Here is a 26,107-nt window from a genome sequence, read left to right as displayed (position 1 = left end):
ATGTGTTTGTTCATACAAGTAAACTTGGTTCTGGACAGACCAAATTCATTAAAAACATATAAATAAAACATATTATTCATATTTATAAATAATTGATAAAATCATACACAGTAAAATGTTCAGAGTTAAATCAACCCTTACAGAGTACATATGGTCCCTATTAGACTCATATGTACTCTGTTGGATTGAATTAATACCAGATATTTTACTATGTATGGATTGCTTTGCTGAATGACATTACAAATGATAGCTGAAAACAATCCAATTAAGAAAAAACAAACACATCTAAACTCAAATAATCACAAAAACGTTGGACCTAATCTAATTTTCAGAAATAAATATCTACACGTTTCCATCAGATTCCATTTCTGACCCATAGCAGAGAAGCAGTGCTCATTAAATCAGTTAATGGTATACTTTTGTTTTCTGACTGCAACTGTCTCTATATGACTGGTCCTTGACCTTTGCAGACTTTGATCTCACAGAGCAACAGACCCTCTGAAGTAGACTATAATTTTGTTCAGCTTGTACTTTTGTGTGACTAAATGAAGACTCATCCAACCTGGGGCTGCTGGTTGGCTTATCCTATCAGCTACTTTTTCAATGTATAGATGGGTCGCAGTGTCTGGACCTGATCTTGACTGTGCCAGTGCTGATTGCAGTCTGAAGCCTGCAGAAGGGTAATGTATAATTGGCTAGAGAGGAAGAGATTAGGCCTTTGGGTGTTTTGGTGTCTCATCTTCTGTCTCTCAATGAAGTTGAATATTATTTAATGTGATAACTGCATGCCTTACAGGCATGGTCCACTGCTGGTTGGCCAGTGGTGAATGGATGGATACTATCAGGCAAAACTTCTGGGATCCTTGTAGGAATTACCAGGAAGTAGGAGTCCATCAGTCTGTGAAGCACAATGATTGAAACCAGAGAATTTGTCCGCAATACACTGGTTTTAAGATTGATTCACTGGGTGCCAATTTCAGTCTCCTTCCCTTAAACATAAGGATTTAAGTGGTCTTGCACCTGCTTCTTTACAAAATCTGGTAATCCCCTACAATCTCCTTAGATTGCTTTGTTAACAGGAGGCTGAGAACTTGGCTGTGCCAAAAATAGACAAAACAACTCTTTTGGTGGAGCCATTTCAAACTGATTTCTTATAATGGAGATTTCCAGAATTCAAAATTCTGAATCGGGCATGGTGTGCTTTCGTGAATCTAGGTTAATAATGTGCAGCACGGGAGTACACAATGAGGGATGACCTGTTTCAGCAGTTTGACACGGATGTTTTTACACATTTTTATGTCTCCCAACCCACTTGTCTGTTCGTAGAGCCAGCTTATGAGACTGATTGATTGCAGATGACTGACACCTGTGTCGATAGACCCAGGAACAATAAAAGGCACTTCTTGCTGTTTTTTTTTTTTGGAGAAGTGCATTACTATGAATAGCAATTGCAACAAACAAACAAACATAGTTTGGCAAGGAGTGTTGATCATTAATGAATTTTAAAATGTATTTTTATTTTATTAGTAGGCTAGTAGCTGTAGTAACGCAAGGACACAGAAGACTTTGATTTTCTGTCTTGGTCTTTTTTTCATTTTTGGCAATTGGGTAGGCTAGGTTGGTTCTAAAATTTGTGTTTGCGTAGTTTACTTTTTTACTCCCTCTGGTCTTCATCCTGATACTCTGGAAATTAGTATACTCTTTCCCTTCTTGCTTGAAATGTATTTATTATATATGAGATTGCCGACTGTGATGCTTACGCTGTATTCTTGTGTTCTATAGCAGCGTTTCCCAACCGGTGTGCTGCGGCACTCTGGTGTGTCGTGTGAAAAATACTTCAAAAAAAATTTTAATGTTCAAATAAAAAAAAAACTTAAATGAACAAATCCCATTCACAAAAGCCAAAATAAATGTAATTAAAATGCATATCGCTTCATTAAAACGCCAAAAGAACATTTAGGCCTACTGTGGGCACGTCACATCAACGTCAGTACGTGGTGTGGAGGGGGGCTGCAGGGTGTTTATTTTTTATGCTTTTGAGAGTGGTGTGCCATGAGATTCTGTAAAATTGGAAAGTGTGCCGCAGAAAGAAAAAGGTTGGGAAACACTGTTCTATAGTGTGCCATGCTGTAGTACACCTCCTAGAGGAGGATGATTTCAGGTAGCAGGCCTGTGCATGACTCATGGTGTACCAGCGACCTCCTCTGGTTGTGCAGCTGGCCGTAGTTTGCTGTTACCCCCATAATGTGCGCACACAGGAGTTTACAGACAAGGAACATTTTATTGTGTTAACCCCAGCAAATAAAATAGCCCCTGTGTACCAGTACAAAGTGTAAAAAATCAGAGAGTTTAATCTTGACACTTTATTTTGAAATAATTGCCAAGGCTGAGCTAAAAATCTCACAAAAAGCTATGGGATGGACAGTATTTTACAACAACATTTTAAAGAGTGACAAAAAGAGGACTAGACAGTGCTGTCATCTATGTAACCATTATAAATCTGCTGCTTCGTCACTCCTGAGTTATGATTTGTAACACTAAATATAATGGTCAGTTAGTGTACTGTTACTCCGTTTTTATACATTCCTTTTAATATTTCTAACACAGACATTTATGTTGATGATGGTGTAGCAAAGGCTCAAAGGACAACAAACTTTTTTCAGACATTGCCACCAGAGGGAGCTAACAGATAAAAGGTGGATATCCAGATGCATCCGTGCAATGGCTTTTGGGCTTACTTAGTTGGTCAGTTTCAGTGAAGACTCAGTAAGTGATTAGAAGACAGTTGTGGACATAGTACAACAGCCATTATTATTTATTTAGCAGAATTTACTTCTCCTTGATGACATTTTCTACCCTAATATCAATTTAGCTTTGTGAAAGAATCCCCTTCATCAAGAAAATCCTGCATACGCATAAAAATAACTAAATAACTATAATTGAACCACTACTTCAAAACTGTTCATATGTAGAATTCCTGTTCCTCCTCTGCCAGCGTGTCCTGGGTACCATTGCCCTCTGCCCATGTGCCACTCCCCCCATCCCACACAGTGCCCAGGAGGCAGGTGCTGTGGGGCCGCAGCCGGTGCTCAATGGAGGGCTTCGCTGAAGAGGAGTGGCTGTTCCGCAGCAGAGCAGGGTTTTCCCAGGGGGGTGTGGAGTGAGGGCTGGGCGGGGGCGGGAAGGGCCGGGAGTATGCCGAAACCACGGAGAGGTCCACCGCCCTGCTGTCCATCTTCAGGCCCGTATCCACGTCTGTCTCCACGGCGCCCACCAGCGTGTCCACGTTGAGTCGAAAGGGCGGGGCCAGGAGGGAGGAGCGGCGGGAGAGGCCGGTGCAGAAGGAAGGGGAGGGAGAGCAGGGGGTAGAGCAGGCCCTGCTCAAAGTGGGCAGGCAGAAGAGGGAGCGGCTCCGGACACCCGACCAGCAGAACCGCGAGGCCGCAGGGTCGCAGCGCTGGCTGGCCTGGTCCTCATGGAAGGCCAGAGCCAGGTCTGGCTGGGAGACCCGGGCCTGGTTCTGCTGTCGGGTGCGGGAAGGGTTCCGGTGGCAGCGGCGGTTTCGGTAGGAGGCGGGGTCACACCCATATGGGGGGGCAGTGGCGGGGTCAGGTGGGAAAGGTGATGGCGTAAGTGAGGGGTTTTCCAGCAGGTCATTGAACTGGCCAATGGTATGCCTGCGTCTGCATTGGTTGGAGCCTCGAACCTGCAGTCAGAAAGGAGAAAGTGAAGGCATTACATTAAATTTCATTAGTCCCAGCCATTGCTTGAGCAGGTAGACTGCTGGCGCACTGGTGCATAGTCACTAGTGAACAATGACAACCCTGTTTTCCAAAGCTAATTTGAAACAGAATCAGGTTAAATTCCAGTTTAAGAGAAGGGGTTTAGTCCGCCCGTGGCACTATTTAAATATATTTTCTGTTTGTAGTTTTATACATAGTTGTATTTTTGTATGAACATTTCAACATTTTAGACCTCCTGAAAAATGACTTGCTGCCGGAAGAGGTGTTGTTGGACCAATAGCAGGCACTCTTTCCTTTGGACCAAACAGAAAACCCAATGCCACAGCACAGTGATGGAAGCCCCGTGCTCTGATCATTAAAGATCCCATAGCACAGCAAGGGCTATGGGATCAAATTCCTGGTCAAATTCACAGGAAACTCCGCATCTGGCCAGCTCATAACCCTACATATGACTGGCTATACAACGCCATTCACGCCTACCGTAGGCATGAACGGCGTAGCCTGCCCACTTTGATTCCCCAGGTCATCAATGCAAAAGAGAACCAAGTTTTCAGTCAACCTACCTGATGAAATAAAGGTTAAAAAAGGTTTTGAGCCTGAACGGCTTTCCCTGCTGCCAGCAGTGGAAAGACTAGCAAATGAAAAAGTTTCCAGTTTTCCAATACCAGAGCTGGCTTCTAAAAACCGAGCTGCAAAAGCATTACACACATCATTATATACAGATGTCTGAGGGGGCTACTGGGTGGCCTATGCTGTTAAGATGCTGTTGTGGTCTGGGGATGGGCCCCTGTCTGGCATGAAGTTCAAAGCAGTTCCAACTATGGGCAGAGCATCACACTGGTACCATGAAAATGTCTTAATTCACAAATGCACCTAGTCCAGACAGCTGACATTTAAGTCACAACCTTTTTCTTCTAAAGGTTACTGAAGGTCGCTGTCTGAGGGGCTTAACCCTGGTCAATCGTGACCTTTGGACAATCCAGGGACATTAGATTATATGGACAGAAAGAGGAGAAGCATCTGGTGCAGTACTATTTGACCACATGGTTTGGCAGGTTCTCAACTTGTCCTTTGTGATGAACTGTACCAAGAATTCTGTTTTGACAGAAGGGTCAAAATGTTCTCAGTTTGACCATCCTTTTGACATTTAAGTTCAACTGCACAATGTCTGAAATTGACTCATACGTTGAACGATTTGACTGCAGATTGCACACTTTTACACACAGACTTGACACATGTAAACACTGGCTTTTTATAGTCCCCCGGTTTCCTGAATAAAATTCACAGTCTGTGAGAAATAAATAATATGATTTTAGGTCAGAATCCAAGCACTTTTCAAATGACACAAGCTTTTTATTTAACTTAAATAGCAGGAGATTTACTTTTCCACTCCAGGACACTTCATTTTTCATATAGTGATATTTCTATGAAAAGTCAGTGCAAAAAAAGCCAGAGCATATCTCATAAAGGAAAATTATATTACATACTGTTATAAGAATGGGACACTTTGGAAAGCTTTGAACAAAATGTATGAAATTGGCTTTACAAAGCATATTTATGATTATGATGAGTGATTTTATATTTTATAATAACAGTGAGAGGAATGTTTGTTTTACCTTATTTTGTTGAAAGGGGAAACACCGATGCATAGGCATCTTTTTATGCTCTCTAACAAGATGTGATGAATACCTACAGACACTAGAGGACCAGAGGGAGGAAGCAACATATTATAAAGACATGAAATATTCACAGGTTGACCCAAAGACACAGGAAACAGGAATGAATGTCAGGTTCCTATCAGCTCTGCGGGCTGGGTACTGCCCTCACACACACACACATGCACACACACCCTCAGAGCAGGTTTTTCCACATCGGGGTGAACTTATAGCAGGTGTGCTCAAGGGAGGAGTCATAGCTGAACATAAAAACTCAAAACATCCTACACACAAAAGCTCCCAACATAAATATATTACTTACACGACAAAGTCAATATTTTGCCTGGGTAGGCCTGTGACAGGATCTTCTGGATGCACATATTAAACACCTTGATTCCACACTGGCCCGGCTCTAGCCTTTTTGCTGACCTAGTTGAGATTAGGGAGGAGGGGCCGGGTGGGGTGGTGTAGATGGATGGGATGCGCTTGCGAACTGGTGGGGGTCGGGGGGTGGGGTGCAATCACAGACGGATTGGGGACATGGGGGGTGCGCTATCATGAACATAACACTATTTTTTCCATTTCCTCCCTTCGTTTGGCACTCCTCCAGACAGTCGTCACCCCTCCTGACGGACGACACCCTAGGCGATCGTTTATATAGTTATGCCGAGAACCGGCCCGATTCCGCACAGCGTAAAGCCTCATGTCACTACAGTCAGCAACGGAATGTCACTGTGGGACATTCTATCTCCTACACCCAGACCGTCTCTTTTCCCCACCCAGCTTGGTGGCCCTTCCTGGGGCCCTTTCCTGTTTGAGTACTCATGGAACAAACCCCAGAACCATGCCAGGGATGGGCAGTATTTCATATGCATGTATTTTAAACATGCATCTACATGTTAGTATTTGATATGTAAAGCGTAATGTTTTTTTATTGTATATACCACCCCCATTTTGAGTGTAGTTTACAGGCGTATCTATTTGGGAGGACTTTTATATTTAGTAACAATGTAAACTTTGGTCTATTTTTTCATGCCACCCTCAAGTCTCCGTATGTTGCTGTCTTGCTGCAGACGCAGAATGTGATAATAAAGGCATCTTCACAGACGACCTCTGGTGGTTTAAGGGCCTCTAGAGAGTGATTGAGATGGGGCCCTCGGCACGGTCTGGGATGCAACAGGGATGTCCTATGGTGATCCCCATTTCGCCCACTGTTATGAGCGCATGGCAGCTGGAGAAGATTACCCGCCACAACGAAAACCTCCATTTGTAACTCCCTCTACCCTGCACCTCTAGGGATCGCAAATAGGTACTTAGAAGAACAACTCGAAGATGAACTTGATTTCTAATTAACGCCTCAACATGGCGATCATCCCTCATCAAAACACGGCAAAAATCCAACCTACACTTTGTAAAACCTAAGCCCTGTGAAATACCCCACAGTACACGGTGTAAAACCCTCATACCTTGTTCTGATACCCCCCTCCCCAATGAGAGATCAGTTACAGTGCCCCCCAAGTCAGGCCTTTGCCCAATTTTCCCTCTGTTACTCTTTAAAGCAGGGGTGTCAAACTGAATCCCAAGTAGCTGCAGTGTCTGCAGGTTTTTGTGATTTCCTTCCATTCAATCTTCTAATTATGGCCTTGAGAACCAGGTGTGTGGATTCCTTAGCCAATCAATGACTTAAATGAACCAGTGGTGCTGAGAACACCCCAAAATCCAGCAGACACTGCAGCCTTCCAGGAGTTTGACACCTGTGATTTGATTTGAAGTCACAGTGTTCTCCTCTGTCTCTTTTCACAAGTTAGCAACAAACACACAGTAAATACCTTAATATCTTGCTTTCTGTCTCCCTCTTTCTCTCTCTTTTGCTCTGCTTGCTGTTTCCCATTTTCTGTCAACTCTCCTTTTCCATTTTATCATTTTCCATTTCCATTCTGTTCTCCCCATTTACACTCTCCTTCTCTGCTCCCACTTCACTCTTTCTGTCTCTTTCTCTCTTTCTTTTTAAAAAAACAGTATCAGACAGATTTCACCTTAAGTTTGCTTCTTATAAATTACTAAACAGTACTGAACCTTTTGTGACAATCTATAATTAGTTTATGCAGGTAGATGGAGCCAGAGTTACACCAGGGAATGGACATTTCTGGGCAGGAAAACACTGGTGGATGGGACAGAGAGGGATACCAGATAGCTGTGGGTTACTATTAATGGTGTGTGAAGCTCGGTGATCTCTCATTTAACAGAAAAGAAAATTATTGTATACTGTACCTGAACCATTAGCCACACACACACACACACACACACACACGCACAAACACACACAGGGAGGGGTCTGTTGTAAGACCTGGAGGGGGGTTGGGTTCTTATACTCCGGATAAGAGAGATCACAACGCTGCCTCACACTGAATGAATGCTTCCTGTCCTGGCGGCATCTCTCGCCCCTGTTCCACAGACTCCGCTTCCAGAGTGGAAACACGATCCTCCCTAGGGCCCACTCACACCGGCCTGGTGCAAACTCAGTCTGGGTGAATGTAAAGCAAATTGGACGCTTCTGTGCTGTGGTGCCAAGCCTCAATGCCTGACCGCCAGGCCTGTGAAGCATCCAGCGGGAACCACTCTCACATTCACTCTGTGTTCTGACTGTAACAGGCAAACAAGTACATGAAACTCTAGTCCAGGGGAAAGTGTCCGACTGAAGAAGTAACTGGAGGGTGAAGTTTTTGATAATGGGAGGAGCTTCCACATGCTCTCATCTATAGCAGAAATCTATGATTGGTTAAAGTCAGTGAGTTAAGTGATAATACACTATTATGACCCCACATTTCATGTGGATGCTAGCTGCTGGCCAGTAGCTGCTACCCACAGTGCTACCCCTGCCCCACCCCCCAGTGCTCTTAGTGGATAATGTTACCACAACATTGCGGCTACCATCTGTGTCAGAGGTCTGCAGCACTGGAAATCCACTGGGTCTGTTGCCTTTTCTTGTTTTGCTGTAATCCGCAACCCAAGAAATAAGATTAGCCAGATTAACTTCTTTATCTGATCAAACTCTAAGCAACAACAAAGACCAGCAGAACCTGGCAACTAGCCACGCTGCCACCCCCCACCAGCCCCCCCCATTCCCCCTCACCTGCAGCAGTATCTTGTTCCCGTCATAGTCCTCGGTCTGCCAGCGCACCTCACTGATGGGGGTGCAGGGGTGGGGCAGGAGGGGCACCAGCCCCCCCACGTCCCGCACGCGGAGCTCCATGATGGCCGAGTCGGTGGGAACGGGGCTCTGGCCCCAGGGGAGCCTCTTGAAGGAAAGCTGCACCTCGGTGTGCGGGTTCGAGTACACAACGAAGAGGCAGAGGTCCTCCCTGCACTGGGCCAGCGGCCGGCGCAGCAGCAGGCCGTACATCCTCACCATGTCGCCGAAGCTCTGGTGCCGGCAGTACACGGTGAAGCGCACCATCTTCTTCCCATAGTGCACCTGGCGCACAGCCCAGAGCGGCGTCCCCGGCGCCAGCGTGAAGAAGTCCTGGCTGCGGGGGGCCGGAGGAAGGAGCCTGCCGTTGACCCGCTTGGTGTGGTGGTAGCGCCACGGCGGGCGCTGGAGGGCACGGTGGAGGTGCAGGATACGCCCCTCTCCCCCGCACTCCTCCTGGAGGAACAGGATGACAGCCAGCGCGGGCTGGGCAGGCGGCGCCCTCTGGAGGATGGAGGGGGGACCGCGGGGCGGCGGCTTGGGCCGCAGTCGCCAGGCGCCCCGCTCTGACACGCGAAAGAGCTGCAGCTCCGGGTGGATGCAGGAGAGGAGGGCATCCGCCGCCCGCTGAAGAGGCGTGGCCTGACCTGGGTCAGTGATGATGTGGACGCTGACCAGGAAGGGGTCCTGCAACACCCCCATGGAGCGCTCACCTGTGGAAAAAGAGAGGGTGAGAGAGAGAGAGAGTGAGAGAAAGTGAGAGAAGCCACAGTTGATACTCAATACACCAAAACAGTATGCATTGACAAAACTGACACATAGAGAGGCAGGGTAGCTGCTGTTCCAACTGCAAACAGTTATTAACTTGTGAGTTAGCTAGCATAGTGGCAAAATGAATTCTTGGCTACCCATTATTTGAATATAATGGCTTCCAATGATTTTCTGGAGGATACAATAGATGACGACACATTTCGGGAGATTTTACTGGAATCAGAAGTTGAAGGCTACCGTTTTGAGCCCAAATACACGACCAAGGAGATACGATGAAGAGGTATGGTGGCAGCTTTTCATGATGCTGCTGGAGCTGAACATGCAGCAGACTCAGGGCCACCTCAGGTAAGTAATGACTGATGGTGTGCATGTAGTACTGTAACAGTGCCGCAGTGCCAATACATTGGAATGTGTTTGTTTGAGTTGGACCGGGCACAGCTTCATTTGTCCACCTGTGTCTGACATTGTCTGACACCCTCCCACAGACTGTCAGTACCCGCCCTGTGGTAGCCATAAGTAAAGCAGGAACTTGAGAATACACAGTAGTTTGGTGCTATATCTCTGCACTCACTTGCATAGGGAGTTGACTGTGAACTTGTTTTAATCTGGAGGACAGCTGCTCTTCTACAAATAAAAAAACCCAGATTGGCATTTCCCTTTAACCTTCATGAAATAACTTCAGCTGAGTCGTATTCGCTGAAGCTAGAGGAATGTAAACATGACCCCTCTACTGGTATCCTCAGTTAGCAGTGATACTGGATGATATGTTAAACTGGGGTGAACAGAGCAGGACCGTCCAGAACTCTCTCTCTCTCCCTTTCTCTCCTTCCGCATTGCTCTCCTCAATCTCTCTATCTCTTCCAAGAGATGAGGGGAGGGGGTTCTGTCTAACTAGGCCACATACCCCCCCCATTTTGCTTGTTATTCTCATTAGAGGGTGGTTACTCAGGCTGAAAGACTGCACAGCGTGAATTTTGCAACGTTTACACCGGTTATGCTTTCCCTCCTGAATTCTTGACCAGAGCATTCCTACAAAAAAGGCTGAAAGCCAAACCCACCAACATTCGGTCCGACCGAGGGACCTACCCACCTAACACTAAACCTGTTTAGAATGTGGGGGAGGTGTCTGATTTGATTACCATTTGGTTGTGAAATACCATTACAACAAAAAGATTTCCCAAAACAATCTCAGAAGGAAGAAGTTCTGTCAAAACTTCATCACAGAGTGCTGGAAATTAACTAGAGAGAAAGCTGAAGGTTATTTTCATGTTTCAAAAGCAATATCACAGAGAGCAGAACTTCCCCATCTTTCTCCAAAGTCCCCTCAAGATGATGTGACCCAAGAGGTCAGGGAGGAATGCACATTTTTACCAGAGATGTCAAATTCCTGCATCCGGGGTGCTCTTTGATAAAGACAATTATAGTTTAAAATTGTGCCAGTGCAATATGCAACACACAGTGAGCTAAGTGATCCACATACATGTCTTTGAGCTATGCGCTATGCTGTGCATGTATGAGGAATTCATACATGCTGTTTCATGTATGAATTCCTCAATCATGAAAATATGTGATTTCTGATTTCTCATTGTTTCTAAAAAAAATCTATAAAAAGATGACTATGAAAAATAAAAGTTTAGAAATGAAACCTCCCATCATGCAGTCCCATCATGCAGCTCTGTAAATCAGGCAAAGATATAAACCCAAAATCAATGCACTTCACACTGAAAGAGTCACTTCAACCACCACCAATGTGTAGCACCCACGTGGGTGATGCATGGAAGCCATTTTAATCCAGAACACTCACCATACACCAGCTGAGGTGGAGATGCAAGGAATTACTGAGCCAGTTAAACTGGGGGAAGATTAGGTGGCAGAATGACAGAGCCAGGGTGGGAATTTGGCCTAATTGTGAGAAAGGTTCCATGGGCTCTTTAATAACCACAGAAAGTCACAACCACAGTTTAATATCTCACCCAGAAGAAGGTGCCTTCTATAGCAGGGTGTTCCCATCACTGGACTGGGGAAGTGGTTTATAACTTTCTACTAGTCAACTTTTTCCCTTTTGCACAATCAACCCCCGCTGGTGGTTTCTATGCTACTCGGAGGAAAGAGAGAGAGTATGGACCTACCCCACAGGCCCTGTGGGCATGTTTTTTTCTCACACGATGAATGTACAATGCAACAAAGGCAAACATCAATTCTGTATTTGACCCTGGGCTGGAGAAGAAGCTGGAGAAAAGAATGTGCCAAGTGATACTTTATCCTGTGCTGTGAAAACACTTTTCCAAACAAACAGCACACTGAAAAATCAGCAACAGAACAGTGAAAAAAGCTGAATTTTTGGGAAAAACTTTGTTGCTTGTTTAAAATAATTAAGTAAACCACGAAAACTTAAAGGGGACTTAAAAAGGAAAAACTGGTCTTTGTAGAGAGAGGAACATTTGTCATTTAAGAGCCCAAAGCACCTTCTGAAGCCTTTGGAAAGTGGATAATCCCCCACTGAAGAGGTCAAAGTAACACGCTGAACTGAAGAAAAACTACATGCAGACAGCTATCTTTTTTCAGCACTACTAAAAAATGCAGCATCAACACTTCACCTCCTTCTCTTTTTGTGCCAGTAAGTTAAAAACACACAGACACACCTACATACACACATTTGCGTATGCACACACACACGGATGCATACACTCATATACACAATCACAAAGGGATACACACACACACACACACATAAAATACATAGGAATCATGTTATGGAGCTATGGTCATGTTTCATAGCACATGCGACTATGATTAGTGCAATATACTAAAGGCTGTGGTGTGGAGTGCCTGGCAGGCATGCAATGTGAATGTCTGAAGCTGTTAATTAAAAACAATCATAAGGAGAAACTAAAGAACAGGCACAGCCCTGCCCCTCCTTCCAGCTGCTATTTATTCAGATTCACACAATGTGCTGTTTTGTCTACTTTTAAAGTGTTAACAGTAATCTTGAGGTGGTGCGGCTCTGTTTGCTCACACAGATAAGCCTCATATTCTTTGCCCTCTGACATGGTTGAACCTAACTAAATCGTGATTTGCTGTCCACAGCATAGCTACATCTCTAGTCAGCATATTAGCATGTGTAACTGGGACAGTTCTACTTCAGTTTTCAAGCCAAGGGCCTCACTGCCCATGTAGCATGAGATATACAATTTTCTCTGAAAGCTAAAGACCGGTTAAATAAATACATGGTCCAGCTGTGCCCTGCTTCTCCCCTCAGATGTTAGCACTGTTAGCATTGTTAACACTGTTAATATTGCTATTGACCTTGTGTCTACCCACAGCTCCAACCTGGTTCCAGTTCTCTGCGTTGAAAATGTATCGTTTCAACAATGACTACCCTGCACTAGAACTTTGCAATACAGTGGGGAAAGTTGTACAGGAAGGCTGTCGCGAGAGTTCCATAAACATTTGTGATGTGTTAAATCTCATGATCTCATGATTAAATACAAAGGTGGCTGCTCCTCACACATCGAATGATGGCTCCTTGTAGTAGTTCAATTTACACAAGCCTTTCTTTGCTTTAGTATGGCGATACATGTTGGGTGTGTGGTGTATTTGCATGACACCATATGGAAAATTCTTGCTGACTGGTCTGGAATATCAATAAAGCTTTCAGAAAGAGAGAGAGTCTGGAATAATCTCTCAACCCAACCACACTGACAAACTCCTGGAGTGAGACTGGAGAAGAGCAGCACTGAACTCTGGGTAATTAACCCACATGGAAAATTTACATGGAAATTATATTGAATAGAACACAGCACCAAAGCCTGCAGCTCATTTTCTCTGTACTGATGCAGAATCAGTTTATTTAATGCAGATCCAACTCTCAAATGATTGGTGCCTGACTGAGTGTGAGTATTTGACAAGGGAGATGCACAGTCTGTTAGCTTATATGTCACACATTCATTTTTTCCTATCACTGAGAAAAACTTGTTTTCATCGTCACTATGAAAGTGAGGGGGGCACCCAGTCCCACGTCTTAGAATTCACCATGAGTGCCAAAGTCTTATTTTTTATTTGGCAGCCTTGAGCTCTATGAGAGAGAATAACCGTTTCTTAGATGGTGGCAACAGATGGACTTGCAGTATAGCTATCAAATTACCCTCCACATCACCCCATCTTTTCTCAGGATGAGCTTGGGGAGTTCAAATGAAATTTCCCCGAAAAGGGTTTGATTTTTTCAGGTCTCACAGTATTACAGCATGGTGTGAGGTGGGGAAGTGGTCCAGATACCACTGTTGTACCGTGTTGTAATGTATTCTACAGATGTACTGTTATTTATGTATGGACTGTACGTCTACCAACTGAGGTCAGAGCCAAATTTCAATAGACGATAAAGCCAAAAAAAAGTGGAGCCAACAAACAAAAAACAGGACAACAACATCAAATGTAATCCAACTATTTGTCACAATGTTTCATACCTCAGTCAGACCAAAGATCAAAAGATAAAATATTTCCTCACATGCACAGCCATTTCCTCCACAGTGAGGAGGAAGACAGAACAACAGACGAGTGGACAGTATGTATGTAAATACACGTTGCTGTCCCATACTGCCCCCCAGACCAGGAGAAACACTACTAGTAGGGCTTTAACAGGAAGTACAGAGAAATAAGGGGCCAGTGTGGGTTCATATTCCTGTGAGTGGAGGGCTTCCTAGTGCTTAACGCTGGTCATAATCCCATGATAGTGACACTGGATGACTCTGGCAAATTGAATGAGGAAATTCAACCTGTAACACAAAAATACACACACACACACACACACACACACAGGTGCCTGTCAAGCGCACACACACACACATACGTAAGGAGGAGTGAAAGGACATTCATTCATACAGGGCTATGAGAGCAGGTCCCTGCCCTGGGATTTCACTTAAACAGCAGATACTGGGGGATACAGTACAGCCAGATACAGTATGGTACAGCTGGAAACAGGGGGGGGTTTGTACAGGACAAAGCTTGTGTACTTACTGCTACCAGAGGACAAGGGGCTGTAGTCAGACCTGCAGAGAGAGGAAGAGATGGAGAGGGAAGGGTTCATTTCAGGCTGTCAAAATGATTTAGCAGTTATTTCTCACATTTCAATGAAGAGGCATCTGCATAAACAGTGGACCACCAGTCTACATTAAACATCTGGGTGGCACACATGTTAACAAAGACAAACACATTTCTGAGCAGCTCAGTTTGACACTCGAAGACCGTGGGCTGGGTCCTAGTATGGCAGGTTTCAGCCTTGGCTACGCTATTCTTGCTGGAAATTCCAGCTACCAGCCCAAAATGGAATCTAGCTGGAGCCAGCTTCTGCTCCAGCTGGATACCATCTGGAAATTGGTGATGGCCTGTTGTTGGCTCACCAGCCAGACATAGTCCTGCCAGCATGGTTGCTATCTCAACCATTTTGCTGCTAGCTTGGCCATCTCCAAATCAGCTCCAAACCTGTTGGACTAGCCCAAAACAAACTGGATCCTCTTAAAACCAGGCTGAAACCAAGCTAGAATTTCCAACAGGGATCACTATGACAGGGAGTCACTACGACAGGGTGACCCTGACATAATTGGCTGTGTCCTATCAGGGATTGGGTGAGTTTAAGACAGCAGAGATTCTTTGGGTACAGTCACATTATTACAGGTTGACACACCAGACAACTGCACAGTAAAACATCCAGCTTTAATTCTACTCAAACAGAGTACATACAGAGACCAACAGGGACCATGTACACTCTTTAAGAGTTGATTTAACAGTGAACATTTCACTGCGCACTTCAATACTTCCTCCCATGGACACACCAGACATGCCTTGCCTTCAATTGGTACACAAAATAATAATAAGTGGACTGAGGATGGGTCCCTGTCACATTCAATTATTGTTGGATTCTCCAAGGATAACAGAGGTTCTTCTTGTTATATAAGATGAAAACTATTTAATTAAACTATTCAGTCGTTCCAGACAGACCAATTTTCAGACAATGTAACAATATTTTATGATAAGCAGTGTCAAACACAGCACTAATAGGACAGGAACAGATAAATTATGAACATCAACACTCACATTACTATGAGTTGACCACCGATTTAAAGTGTGACTGTGAGAAACTTTCCAATCAATACAGAGCAATTTATAATAGATAAACTGGCATCTGGCCAGCAATGAGAAACTATTTCAAGAATGCAGTGGCAATATGAACAGTTTGAGCAAAGTATTTATGAGTTGACTGGTGTAAAATATATCATAACAGCATGATATTGTACCTAAAGCTAACAATTCTCTTATAAATGTTATACTGAATTGAACTATAGTTATCTTTTCTTGAAAGTATGTAACAAATTTATCTTGTACATATGAATTAATAGGATCTCTACCAAAAGGGTTGCTAAACACAAATAGTCACTGGCTCTCTTGTAGTAGTCTGTGGACTGCAGGATGTTTAAATAGTCACTAGCTCTGATGTAGTACTGTGTGAATAGTAAGGTATAAAGCAGGGGTGTCAAACTGAATCCCAAGGGTGTCGCAGAGCCTGTGGGTTTTTGTGGTTTCCTTTCAAAAAGCAGCCAGTTAAGGCCTTCAGAACAAGTTGTGTGGGTTCTTTAGCTATTCAATGACGTAAATGAAACACTTGTGAAACACCCCAAAAAACCAGCAGACACTGCGGTCCTCCAGGTCTGGGGTTTGACACCTGTGGGGCATGAAGAGTCAGTGGCTCACAGATTCAACCAGAGAAGTACTAAAAAACCAACAACACAAGTCCCCTACATTTCTGTTCTCTGTATAATGTCTATTTATACTGCACAATGTTTTCACAACATTACTCATTATCATTTACTGAATGGATTAACTTAACCCCAGGTGGCTGGACAAAACCCAAACCAAGACAGGTCACTGATCCGCTGAAAATTCCCCATTGGTGTGGAAAGCTTGCAAGGGAGCACAGCCATAAATCTGTTTACTCAGGAAACCCTTGTATCACTTCAGATTTCAGAAATGCTCAGTAATAGAAAAATGACATTCAGGGAAGAGATCAACACTCATACACAATATGAATATCCTGTGTATTTACAGCTGTTTTAGTGCACAGATTTCAAATTAATTTGTGTCTGTGTGTGTGCTTGTGTGTGTGCATGTAAATGCCTGGGGGCATGGAGAAATTTCCTCACAATAGAACTCAAGGATATGTTGAAAGGCAGCAGAAAAACAATCACACTGGCTCACACACAGCCTTTACAACAGTCATCACATTAACTCCTCCCTCACGCTATCCCACCCAAACAAATTCAGGGGATTCTGGGATTCCAGCCTCACAAAATTCACATCGATCTCACCACAGGCCAAGAAATGAAACAGAAGAAACTGATCACACAAAGCTAGTACGAAATTCTTGTTCTCTTTATAGAGAACAATATAACTTCATTTTCTTTTTTTCTCATGAGAAAATTATCAATAACCAAATCCTGATTATGGCCAGCAGCCTTACAGTGCAGCACATAATTGCAACTAGGCCGGGATTTCCCTGAGTGCACATCAGTGATACCTCTGGTCAATCTGAGACCTGCCACCTGCAGTGCGTTGGCTGCACAGCTTGTAGAAAGGAGATCAGAATTGAAAAAAAACTGTAGCCAGTTGCTCATACTTCGGAAATCATTACAGTAACTCTACTCTCTCACATTGTAACAGGACGACACAGGAATAAGAACACCCCAAATGTGGTTATAAACGTATTGAGAAATGTTTGATTGTGATGTTAAAAATCGTTCAGCAGAATTTTATTTCAACGTAAAACATTTCTTCAGTGCTCTGCAAACATGCATGCCCAGTGAAAGACTTACACACATTCACACTTAAACACACACACATGCATATATACACATGTAATGATGCATTTTTCTCTTGAACTTTAAGTCATCATGTCCCCTTAAGAGATCTTGAGAGTACCTTGCATCCTTTAGGTTTGATAGCAGCAGAGCATCTCATGAATCAGACACATAGCCCCCGGGACTCCTGTTATCCGCTGATATTCCTAGCTCTACAAATCACTGGTTAAAGCAGCCGGCATCAGTCTGAGCTATGAAAGACCAGAATGCACTCCAGATTTAACTTCAGAAAGCTTTATCTTTCAGTTAGATTTCTGTTCATTTTCAGGGTCGCATGGGTCAAAGAGTGCTGCTGCCATGGTGGAAGAGATACCAAATCATCGTCTGAAGGCTCAGAGAAAATCTAAGGTCATCCCTTAAACAGATGTGCCTGACATAAGACTGGTAGAAATCACATCTTAACAGAGACAGCAGAACTCCCCACAGATTCGTTCTCAACCTATCAAAGAAAATGTACTTTAAAACCAGTGAAAATCTATATCAAAGTATAACTTATTCAATGTGTTAATTCTGCTTTGTAAAACATCTTCTGCTTTTTTAAAAATCATTCCTGGAATGTCAAGTACTGTAACAGCACAGACGTTGCCAGACCCAAGTTAAGGCTGACAGAGTGAGACTGGAAGGCCTGTCATACTGCCATGCTTAACTGTGTTGTCGGAAACCCCCTTCACTCGAATTGATTGGCTACTGGTACCAGTGGACACATCTCATTATCCTAAATGGTCATGCCAGATGCACCATCTGTTCAGCTCTGAGGGGCTCTTCTCTGATTGGATTAATGAAACAGCCTCCATCCACCCCCTTGGCCTTGTTAGCCAGCCTTGAAACCACAGATTCTCTACACTTACCAAATGGTCAACTCCAGCATTCTTTTCTACCTAACCACAGGATTATCCAGTTGGTAAGATGAGTTTCTATACTAGTTTATTCATATTCCTGAAGAGATATGCCCAAGGATAGAACATCCACCTTGGTCACGTTCGCAAAGATGGCCATTGATAAGATTAATCAAACTACAAAAAACTTTTAAACTTCAGAGGTAAAAACTGAACTTTCAAAGTTAGGAATACAAAGCTAAGTTCCTGGCTTGTCTGCAGAATCTTTGCTTTCACAGGAAGTAAATTTGCTTCTTTCCTGTACTCTTAGGGGGTTGTGGAATATGTAGTCACACAACATAGGGATAATTTATTAATGCCAGCATGTAAAAGCCTCTCAGTAGGTAAAATTCTGGTGATCCTGATGCCAGGATTATGATCAAGGTACTAGAAGGTGTCATGTGACTGGGATGGAGGAGTTACAGGCTTCAGCAAAGATCAGACATTTATGCACAGATCCTAATTATTTGAGGTGCTAATTAGTGGGGTCCATGATAAATGAATATAAAGCTCCCAATGCTCATAAGCTCAACAGATTTTTTGCGTAAAATGATGATGATCCTAAGGGAATGAAACACTGTTTTACACACTAAAGTTGTGATGTATCAAAGTTTTAATTTCATTTACTGAGTCTGCAGAGGAGAGACACAGAGAAGCAATCTCTGTGAAGCTGAGAGAAAATGCATATGGACAACAGGGGGTGAAACACTCCCTTGTCCGTTCAGCTTGGACTGAATGACATATCTGTCCACTCAATGAAGTCCCTGACAGAGCAACAGCAATGACTGTCTGTGTGAAGAAAGACACTGCTGTCATAGACCATCTGAGCTGATCATGTGCAGACTGACACCACATACACACATACATACACACACACTGTAATGCTGCAGAAAACGCCATTGATTCTAGCATACAACTGTACTTTTTAAAATAAGGCCCAGTTAGCTGAATTGTGGCAATAATGTATCAGTTAGGTCTGACCTTACACAAATTAACTCATGGGGCACAAGAGGCACTTTGTCATGTCAAAAAAAAAACCAAACAAACACTTATTCTTTAAACTAATCTCAGTGACACTTTATAGGTCCCAAATACCAGAATTTTATGGTCACTGTGTTCCGTGTTCAGTTCAAGCTCAGATAATTACATACAGTGTGTAGCACATCATTACGTTTGGTGCAAGACTGCAACCTATTCCTTCTGAGTATCAACCCAAATCTCTCTGATTCCATCATAGTCAGTCTTCTCAATGACAATTTAAATAATCAAATGCATTCTCTTTTCTGGATGTCAATAAAGCTGGATGCATGGTGCTTTCAATCATTGACATCATTGACCCAATCATAAAACTGATATCTCCACGGTAAAGCACTATAATTGGTTCAGATCGGTGAGCGGCAGTTATAAATGTGTCAGCTCCACTGTTAAAGGCTTCTGAAGCCTCCATCTCTCATCACTATGGAAACTCATGAGAAAAGGCATGATCTCAACTCACTACACCCCACTCCCATACATCTGTTCCTGCTTGTTAATTGTTATTGTAAACTTGTTAACTAGTTTTTATTTTTGATCTACATAAGAGCAGACTGAATGAAAAGAAAGGCAGCGAATGGGTACCAGAGTCTATTCTGGTATTGCCTAGCATCTCCTACACATGGAGTATCACAGTGACAGAGGTTAGCTTTATGGCAATCACCTTCAGCCAGTAAGGCAATCCTATGGCTGTGACTTGCTGAAGTAAAATAAACCTGCACTTTAAAATACAGTTTACTCTCCACAAAACCATTCAACACTAAAATCACAAATCACTGTTTGTATAGACAAGAGGGAAATAATACGATTTAGATATTAAGATAAAAATTAATTAAGCAGGCAGCTTCAAGAAATCTAATAAAAATCATAGGATAGCTCTCATGGCAAGCCTATCCTTACAATTATATTGCACGAGAAATTGCTTTGATTTTCGTGGCCCTATTATACTATAAACATAATACTCTTGATCCGGAAAATTATGGAACCCTGTGATCTGTCCATAAGTTAACTTGCTAGCTTAATGGCACAATGACCAATTAGCGAATAAATTCTGCCAATATTTTATTTTCCGTGCCAATACTTGCGAGGCATATGAATAACGTATGCAGTATGGTTAAGAGATGCGAAGAGTTAGTAAAATGACTGAAGGGTTTTCCGCGTTCTGCAATTTCCCAGCACTCACCCCGCCGTCTCCGCTCCCGAGTCCACACAGTCATCTTCGGTGGAATTCTTCTCCATCTCAGATGATAAAGACATTTCCCTTTTGCATTCTTTCACTATTTTGTGTTGACTCCGAGCGTGGCTTCTCGCTTTTGAAAACGAGGTACCTTCTGTCCGATTTAAGGGGTGCAGTAATGAGCGTGACCCGCTATTCTCACCCGCAGCGAAGTAGCACCACAGACGAGCTCGCGTTACAGACAGTTCTTCTGTTGAACTTTCTTTCAGAGTGCGAGGTGCAGCGACGCCCCTATCACGCTGCGTTGGCATAAGCATCGCCTGCACAGGCAGTGGCAGGAACAGAAACTTCGATTAAACTGGACAACTGTTGAATTATATAGAATAGAAAAGAATTGGAAGAACACAGAATTAAAGTGGGCAGAAGAAAAACGATGGCAGCCTGTTTAAAACAACCAGTTATATTAGCCCATTCTTTTAATTGTAGAAATTTTAATCAATTGGGGTCTTTATGTGGGGTAACCTGTGTCCAGCCTACCTGATAGAATTACCATTCCCAGACCACTAAAATTATATTATATAAGCCTATGGTAGGAAACAACTATGACGAGGGGGGCAAATAGTCATGCTATATCCTTTTTTCACGTGAAGTAAAAAGAGCATGAACTTGAACATGACATTTGACACTGAACATGAAGTGGAGCATAAGGCCCATGTATTTGCGGCTCGTGCATTCTCGTTATTTAAATTAGCTGCAATAGCCTCAGTCTCTGTGGAGGCTAAAAGTTCTTGTAAGGATTCGCCTTTTAAGAAAATAAATATCTATTGTAACTAGCCTACAGCCTACTAGTTATGGTTGTTGCTTATATATGGATTTTGCCTAAACCTATGTAGGATAGCTATATATTTGTATAATTTGATTAGCCTATGTCATTGGTATCTTTAACACCCTTGAAAGTAATTTACTTTTTATCTCATATTTCGGGAATTGTTATTCCGATTATTAATTACTGTAATAGCCGCTTTTGTTACGAATTACAATACATTAAAATGCTGTGTTATAGCTCACCTTCACCGATAGCTGGTTACTTTATAATCCTCGTTATATCGCGTGCCTTCATGTCCTGCTATGCTTATTGATGAATTTTATACCTCGCCAGGCCCTTTTCCCGCTGCTAACTGAGAAAATCTCATTGTTCAGCTTTAACCCTTTTCAACAAGGAACTCTTGCGTGCAATTAATCCCTTTTAATCCCTTCTCTAATCTTTAATCTTAATGATCCCTTCTGCTTCTTCTAATCCCAATAATCCAGGAAGGTAATCATAGCTGCCGACGGTGGGCACTTTTTTGACTGAGCTCCATAAAGATTTAAACAAGGGACAGGTACTATCAGTACTCCCTCATGGACTTGGGTTGGCTTTTATTTTCATCCCCATGTGCTCTGGACTCCACCCCTCACCTGTTACCCTTTATCCCACTCACCTGTTCCTTGTTCCCTCATTGTTCTCTGCCTATTTAAGACTGCCTGTCTTACCTTAGTTTGTCAGTTCGTCCCAGACGCACGGCTGTGCTCATCAGGCAACGGCTCTGGTGGCCCTCCATGAATGATGATGTCTGCAGCCTTGTGATGGCCTGCCCGGTGTGTGCCCGGAATAAGACCTCCAGTCAACCTCCTGCTGGCCTGTTACGACCACTGCCTATTCCCAAGAGGCCGTGGTCCCACATAGCTCTGGACTTTGTGACGGGTCTGCCTCCCTCTCATGGTAACACCACTATTCTCACTATTGTTGACTGTTTTTCTAAGTCTGTTCACCTGGTTCCACTACCCAAGTTACCCACGGTTAAGAAGACTGCCAAATTACTTGTTCAACATGTCTTCAGGTTACATGGACTACCTGTAGACGTAGTGTCTGACAAGGGTCCTCAATTCACCTCATTTTTGGCGTGCGTTCTGCAGACTTCTGGGTGCCAAGGTCAGTCTCTCCTCAGGCTTTCATCCGCAGTCCAATGGTCAGTCAGAACGGGCCAACCAACAGATGGAGACAGTCCTGCGTTGTCTGACATCTCAGGACCCCTCCTTCTGGCGTCAGCAGTTGCCCTGGGTGGAGTACTCCATGAACTCCCTGCCACCCTCCTCCACTGGCCTGCCACCGTTCTAGTGCTGCCTCAGCTACCAGCTGCCTCTGTTCCCAGCCCAGGAAGAGGAGGTTGGTGTTCCCTCAGCACAGACCTTCATCCGGCGCTGCCGTCGGACTTGGAGGCGTACCAGGTCTGCTCTTCTCCGTTCCCGGGTCAAGATAAAGCAGCAGGCAGATCGCCACCGTTCCAAGGCCCCTCGCTACATTCAGGGGCAGCAGGTATGGCTCTCCACCCGTGACATCCCTCTCAAAGTGACTTCCCCCAAGATGGCTCCACGCGTCATTGGTCCCTTTCCCATCTCCCAGGTCGTCAACCCCTCTGCAGTCTGTCTGAAACTCCCCCTGTCCCTCCGTCGCATCCATCCCACATTCCATGTATCTCGCATCAAACCATTCATCTGTAGGCCCTCTTGTCCCACCCCCAGGCCCCCTCCACCCCCCCGACTCATTGATGGATCTGAGGCTTATACTGTGCGTCGCCTGCTTGATGTCCGCCGTCGGGGTCGTGGTCTCCAGTACTTGGTGGACCGGGTAAGCTATGGCCCCGAGGAGAGGTGCTGGGTTCCTGCCCGGGACATTCTGGATCCCTCCATCACTGACTTTCGCCGTCGACATCCTGTGCCGCCTACAGTTGACGCCAGGAGGCGTCTGTAGAGGGGGGGGGTACTGTCAGTACTCCCTCATAGACTTTGTGTTTTTGTTCTCCCCCTACCTGTCAGTGTTTGTTGTCACATGTGGGTTGGCTTTTGTTTTCATCACCATGTGCCCTGGACTCCCCCCCTCACCTGTTACCCCTTATCCCACTCACCTGTTCCTTGTTCCCTCATTGTCCTCTGTCTATTTAAGACTGCCTGTCTTACCTTAGTTTGTCAGTTCTTTCCAGATTGCTCCTGTGTGTCGTTCCAGCCTGTTTTCTATGATAGTTTTTGTGTGTATAACTTCTGCCTGATTATTCTGACCTTGTTTTTGCCTTACTGATTTTGGATCGTTTGCCGGCCTGCTTTGTCTGTACCCGTGCTTGATCTCTGCCTGTCCCTGGATTTTGTCTCTGCCTGCTGTCTGGATTATCTGCCTGCCTCTGACTGTTTTTGGTTACGTCCTCTGCCTGTACCCGGATTATTCACTTTGCCTGCTGTCTTGGACTGATCTTTAATAAACTGATTTGAACGGAGAATTCTGCCGTGGTCTGCAATTGAGTCCCTACCCGTGTCGTGACAGGTACAGGCATAAGTGGAGCTGGGGGAGGTGTGGGGGAAGAATGGAGGCTTGCACTTCCAAATAGGCTTTAATAGTTATGACAGAACTAGCCTATGTAGGCTACTTTACACATTTTCTTGCTAGATTTACCTAACAGATTTGACGCAATGTAGCCTAAATATTGTGATAAAAGTATGGCGATCTAAAAGTCTTGGAAGATGTTCTAGGGGTCATTGCAGAATCCCTCAATGGGCGCACTACTGCCAGAATATTGATGGTTGAATGTAGTTGAATGGACTTTCTTCTATAACAGCCTAAAAGCTCTTACAGAACATAGGGCTGAGGGGACATGGAGCTGAGGGAACAATGGGCTGAAGGAACATAGAACTGAGGGAACATGGGGTTGAGGGAACAATAGGTTGAGGGAACATAGGTACGCTTAATTTTTTTTCAACCAAGGTAGCTGGTGGGCTAATATTTGTTAATTACGACCATATAAAAAAGTAATGGAGGTTGGTAATGCTGGTTGGACCCAGAAACCAGTTAGCAAAGAAATGTAGCCAAAGCTGCTAATTTGCAACTGAATGATAGCACGGGGCTAACTAACCATTAATGTTGAGCCAGCCCTGTAATGTAATACGTGTTTATGATGTCATAAGATGATGTATGACTGTTACTAGGCATAATCATGAACTGAAATTAAAATAAAAACAAAAAAATGAGAACTAAACTAAAAATACCAAACCTGCTTTTAAAATTAAATAAAGCTAAACTGAAATTGAAATCAAAAGCTACTGAAAAAAACTAACTAACCTATTCAGATAGGTTCGTTAATGTAGTTAAAATCAACAGCATATTTAGTATTAATAAATTATTATATTAGTATAATTGTATTGATGTTTTTCCCATAGGAGGAGAAATTACAGAGGGTTTAGTGCTGAGCAGGCCACTGCTTGAATTTGGTCCCATACATAAATTCCCTTTTGGACAAAAAATGTATTACAGACAGTGGAAGATCCAAAATAATAAGATTATTCAAGTCCAATTCAAAACCATCTCCTTCTCAAATGACAAAATCAGTTAACCCTACTTCTCACATATGCAATGCCTATTTGTAGAAGGAAACATTGATACAGGTAGGCTACATGTTATTTATGGTTACTGCAAATAAGCATATTCTTTAAAGGAGTACCATGGTGGTTGGATGTGACACTTCCCAGTTGTCTTCAGGCAACAACAAAACAAATGTGCATAATTTTTTTATTCTTCAGTCATTTCAATGTACTTTAAAACATATTTTTCTAAGCCTAAATTTCCCACGATAAAAATTCACCCGAACCGTCTGGGCGTGGTAATGAGAACTGTCAGTTAGCTATGATTGACAGACCGTGCCCCGTTACCATAACTAGCCCCATGATAAGCGCTATTTTTGGGAGACTGAATTTTCACAAGCTAGCTAGCTTAGTAGTATATCAAGTATCGATAGATAGCTAAGGTAAGGACGTTGACTTATATCCAATTATAATTTTTGCTATCTAGCTAGCCAAGTTAAGATAAAAGCACAACTATAACGTCCTCATAAAAGCAAACTAGCAAGCTAACGTTATCGATAACATTGCCTTATGAAAGCGAACCTCCTAGCTAGCTAACGTTAGCTAGCTAGCTAGCTAAATGAATTTAACCAGAAATAATCTAAAGCCACTCTAATTTAAGTGAACCTAACGTTAGTCAAATATTTGCATTGTCTGAACAGCAGGACGGTGTTTTCCTGTCAGATTTCTTTACGGGGCGTGGAAATGGGAGTGGTTACTGTATTCGTGACGTAGAAAAATGACAACTTTCTCAACCGGTTGAAAATAGGACAATGAATTTAAAACGCATATTTCTCCAAAAATACAGAACGGACATATTTAATACTTTGCTCATTGTGTTTCTTCAATGCCTCTTGTGCAAATAGCACATAAAACCGAGAAAGTGTGAAAACCACCATGGTACTCCTTTAATGAAAAAAGAGTGCATTTATACACCACTTTTTGTGATCCCAAAGTTCTTCACAATGAAGTTGGGAAACTCATGTCAACCACACAAGCCTGTGCAGCAAAAGCCTGAATGGCATGTCAGCCCTTTTTGTCCAGAACTCTCACAACACATCAGCATAGATTGAGAGGGGTATTGACCTGATTGCCCTGAGGGATGTTGGACCTAGCTTGTCAGGTTGAGAGTGTCATGGGATGTTTAATGACCACAATGAGTTGGGACCTTGGTTTAACACCTCATCCTAAAGGCAGTGTCTTGAGCGAAGACTACCCCCTAGTGGCACTTGAGTGATAAGGGGGAAGTCTTCCCTCTCGAACAAATGAAAACCTTAATGGTCCTGGTCTGCACTGTGAACCGCAGGAAATTATAGGCTATAGGCTCCACAA

The 26,107-nt window shown here is 43.6% G+C and overlaps 1 protein-coding gene across 1 annotated transcript; it reads right to left on the bottom strand.

Annotated features, from left to right (window-relative positions):
• Positions 1-2,348: 2,348 nt before the first annotated feature.
• LOC135250945 (protein FAM124A-like) lies at positions 2,349-21,746 on the bottom strand. Its single transcript, XM_064327805.1, has 5 exons — positions 21,419-21,746; positions 20,357-20,716; positions 14,373-14,404; positions 8,532-9,301; positions 2,349-3,706 (listed from the first exon to the last, which is right to left on the bottom strand). The coding sequence occupies exons 2-5, from the start codon at positions 20,665-20,667 to the stop codon at positions 2,963-2,965; spliced, it is 1,857 nt and encodes a 618-aa protein (XP_064183875.1). The 5' UTR covers positions 20,668-20,716; positions 21,419-21,746; the 3' UTR covers positions 2,349-2,962.
• Positions 21,747-26,107: the final 4,361 nt, after the last annotated feature.

Source organism: Anguilla rostrata, chromosome 3 (genome assembly GCF_018555375.3).
Source record: "Anguilla rostrata isolate EN2019 chromosome 3, ASM1855537v3, whole genome shotgun sequence".
Lineage (NCBI taxonomy): Eukaryota > Metazoa > Chordata > Actinopteri > Anguilliformes > Anguillidae > Anguilla > Anguilla rostrata.
Note: the sequence above shows the minus strand (reverse complement) of the source record. Positions and strands in the feature narration are given on the sequence as shown.

Coding starts and splice junctions, on each gene's coding strand:
- LOC135250945 (XM_064327805.1), bottom strand. CDS start 20,667: ATGCTTATGCCAACGCAGCGTGATAGGGGCGTCGCTGCACCTCGCACT. Junction 14,405..20,356: donor TCGGGAGCGGAGACGGCGGG/GTGAGTGCTGGG, acceptor CTCTCTCTGCAG/GTCTGACTACAGCCCCTTGT. Junction 9,302..14,372: donor CCCCTTGTCCTCTGGTAGCA/GTAAGTACACAA, acceptor CTTTTTCCACAG/GTGAGCGCTCCATGGGGGTG.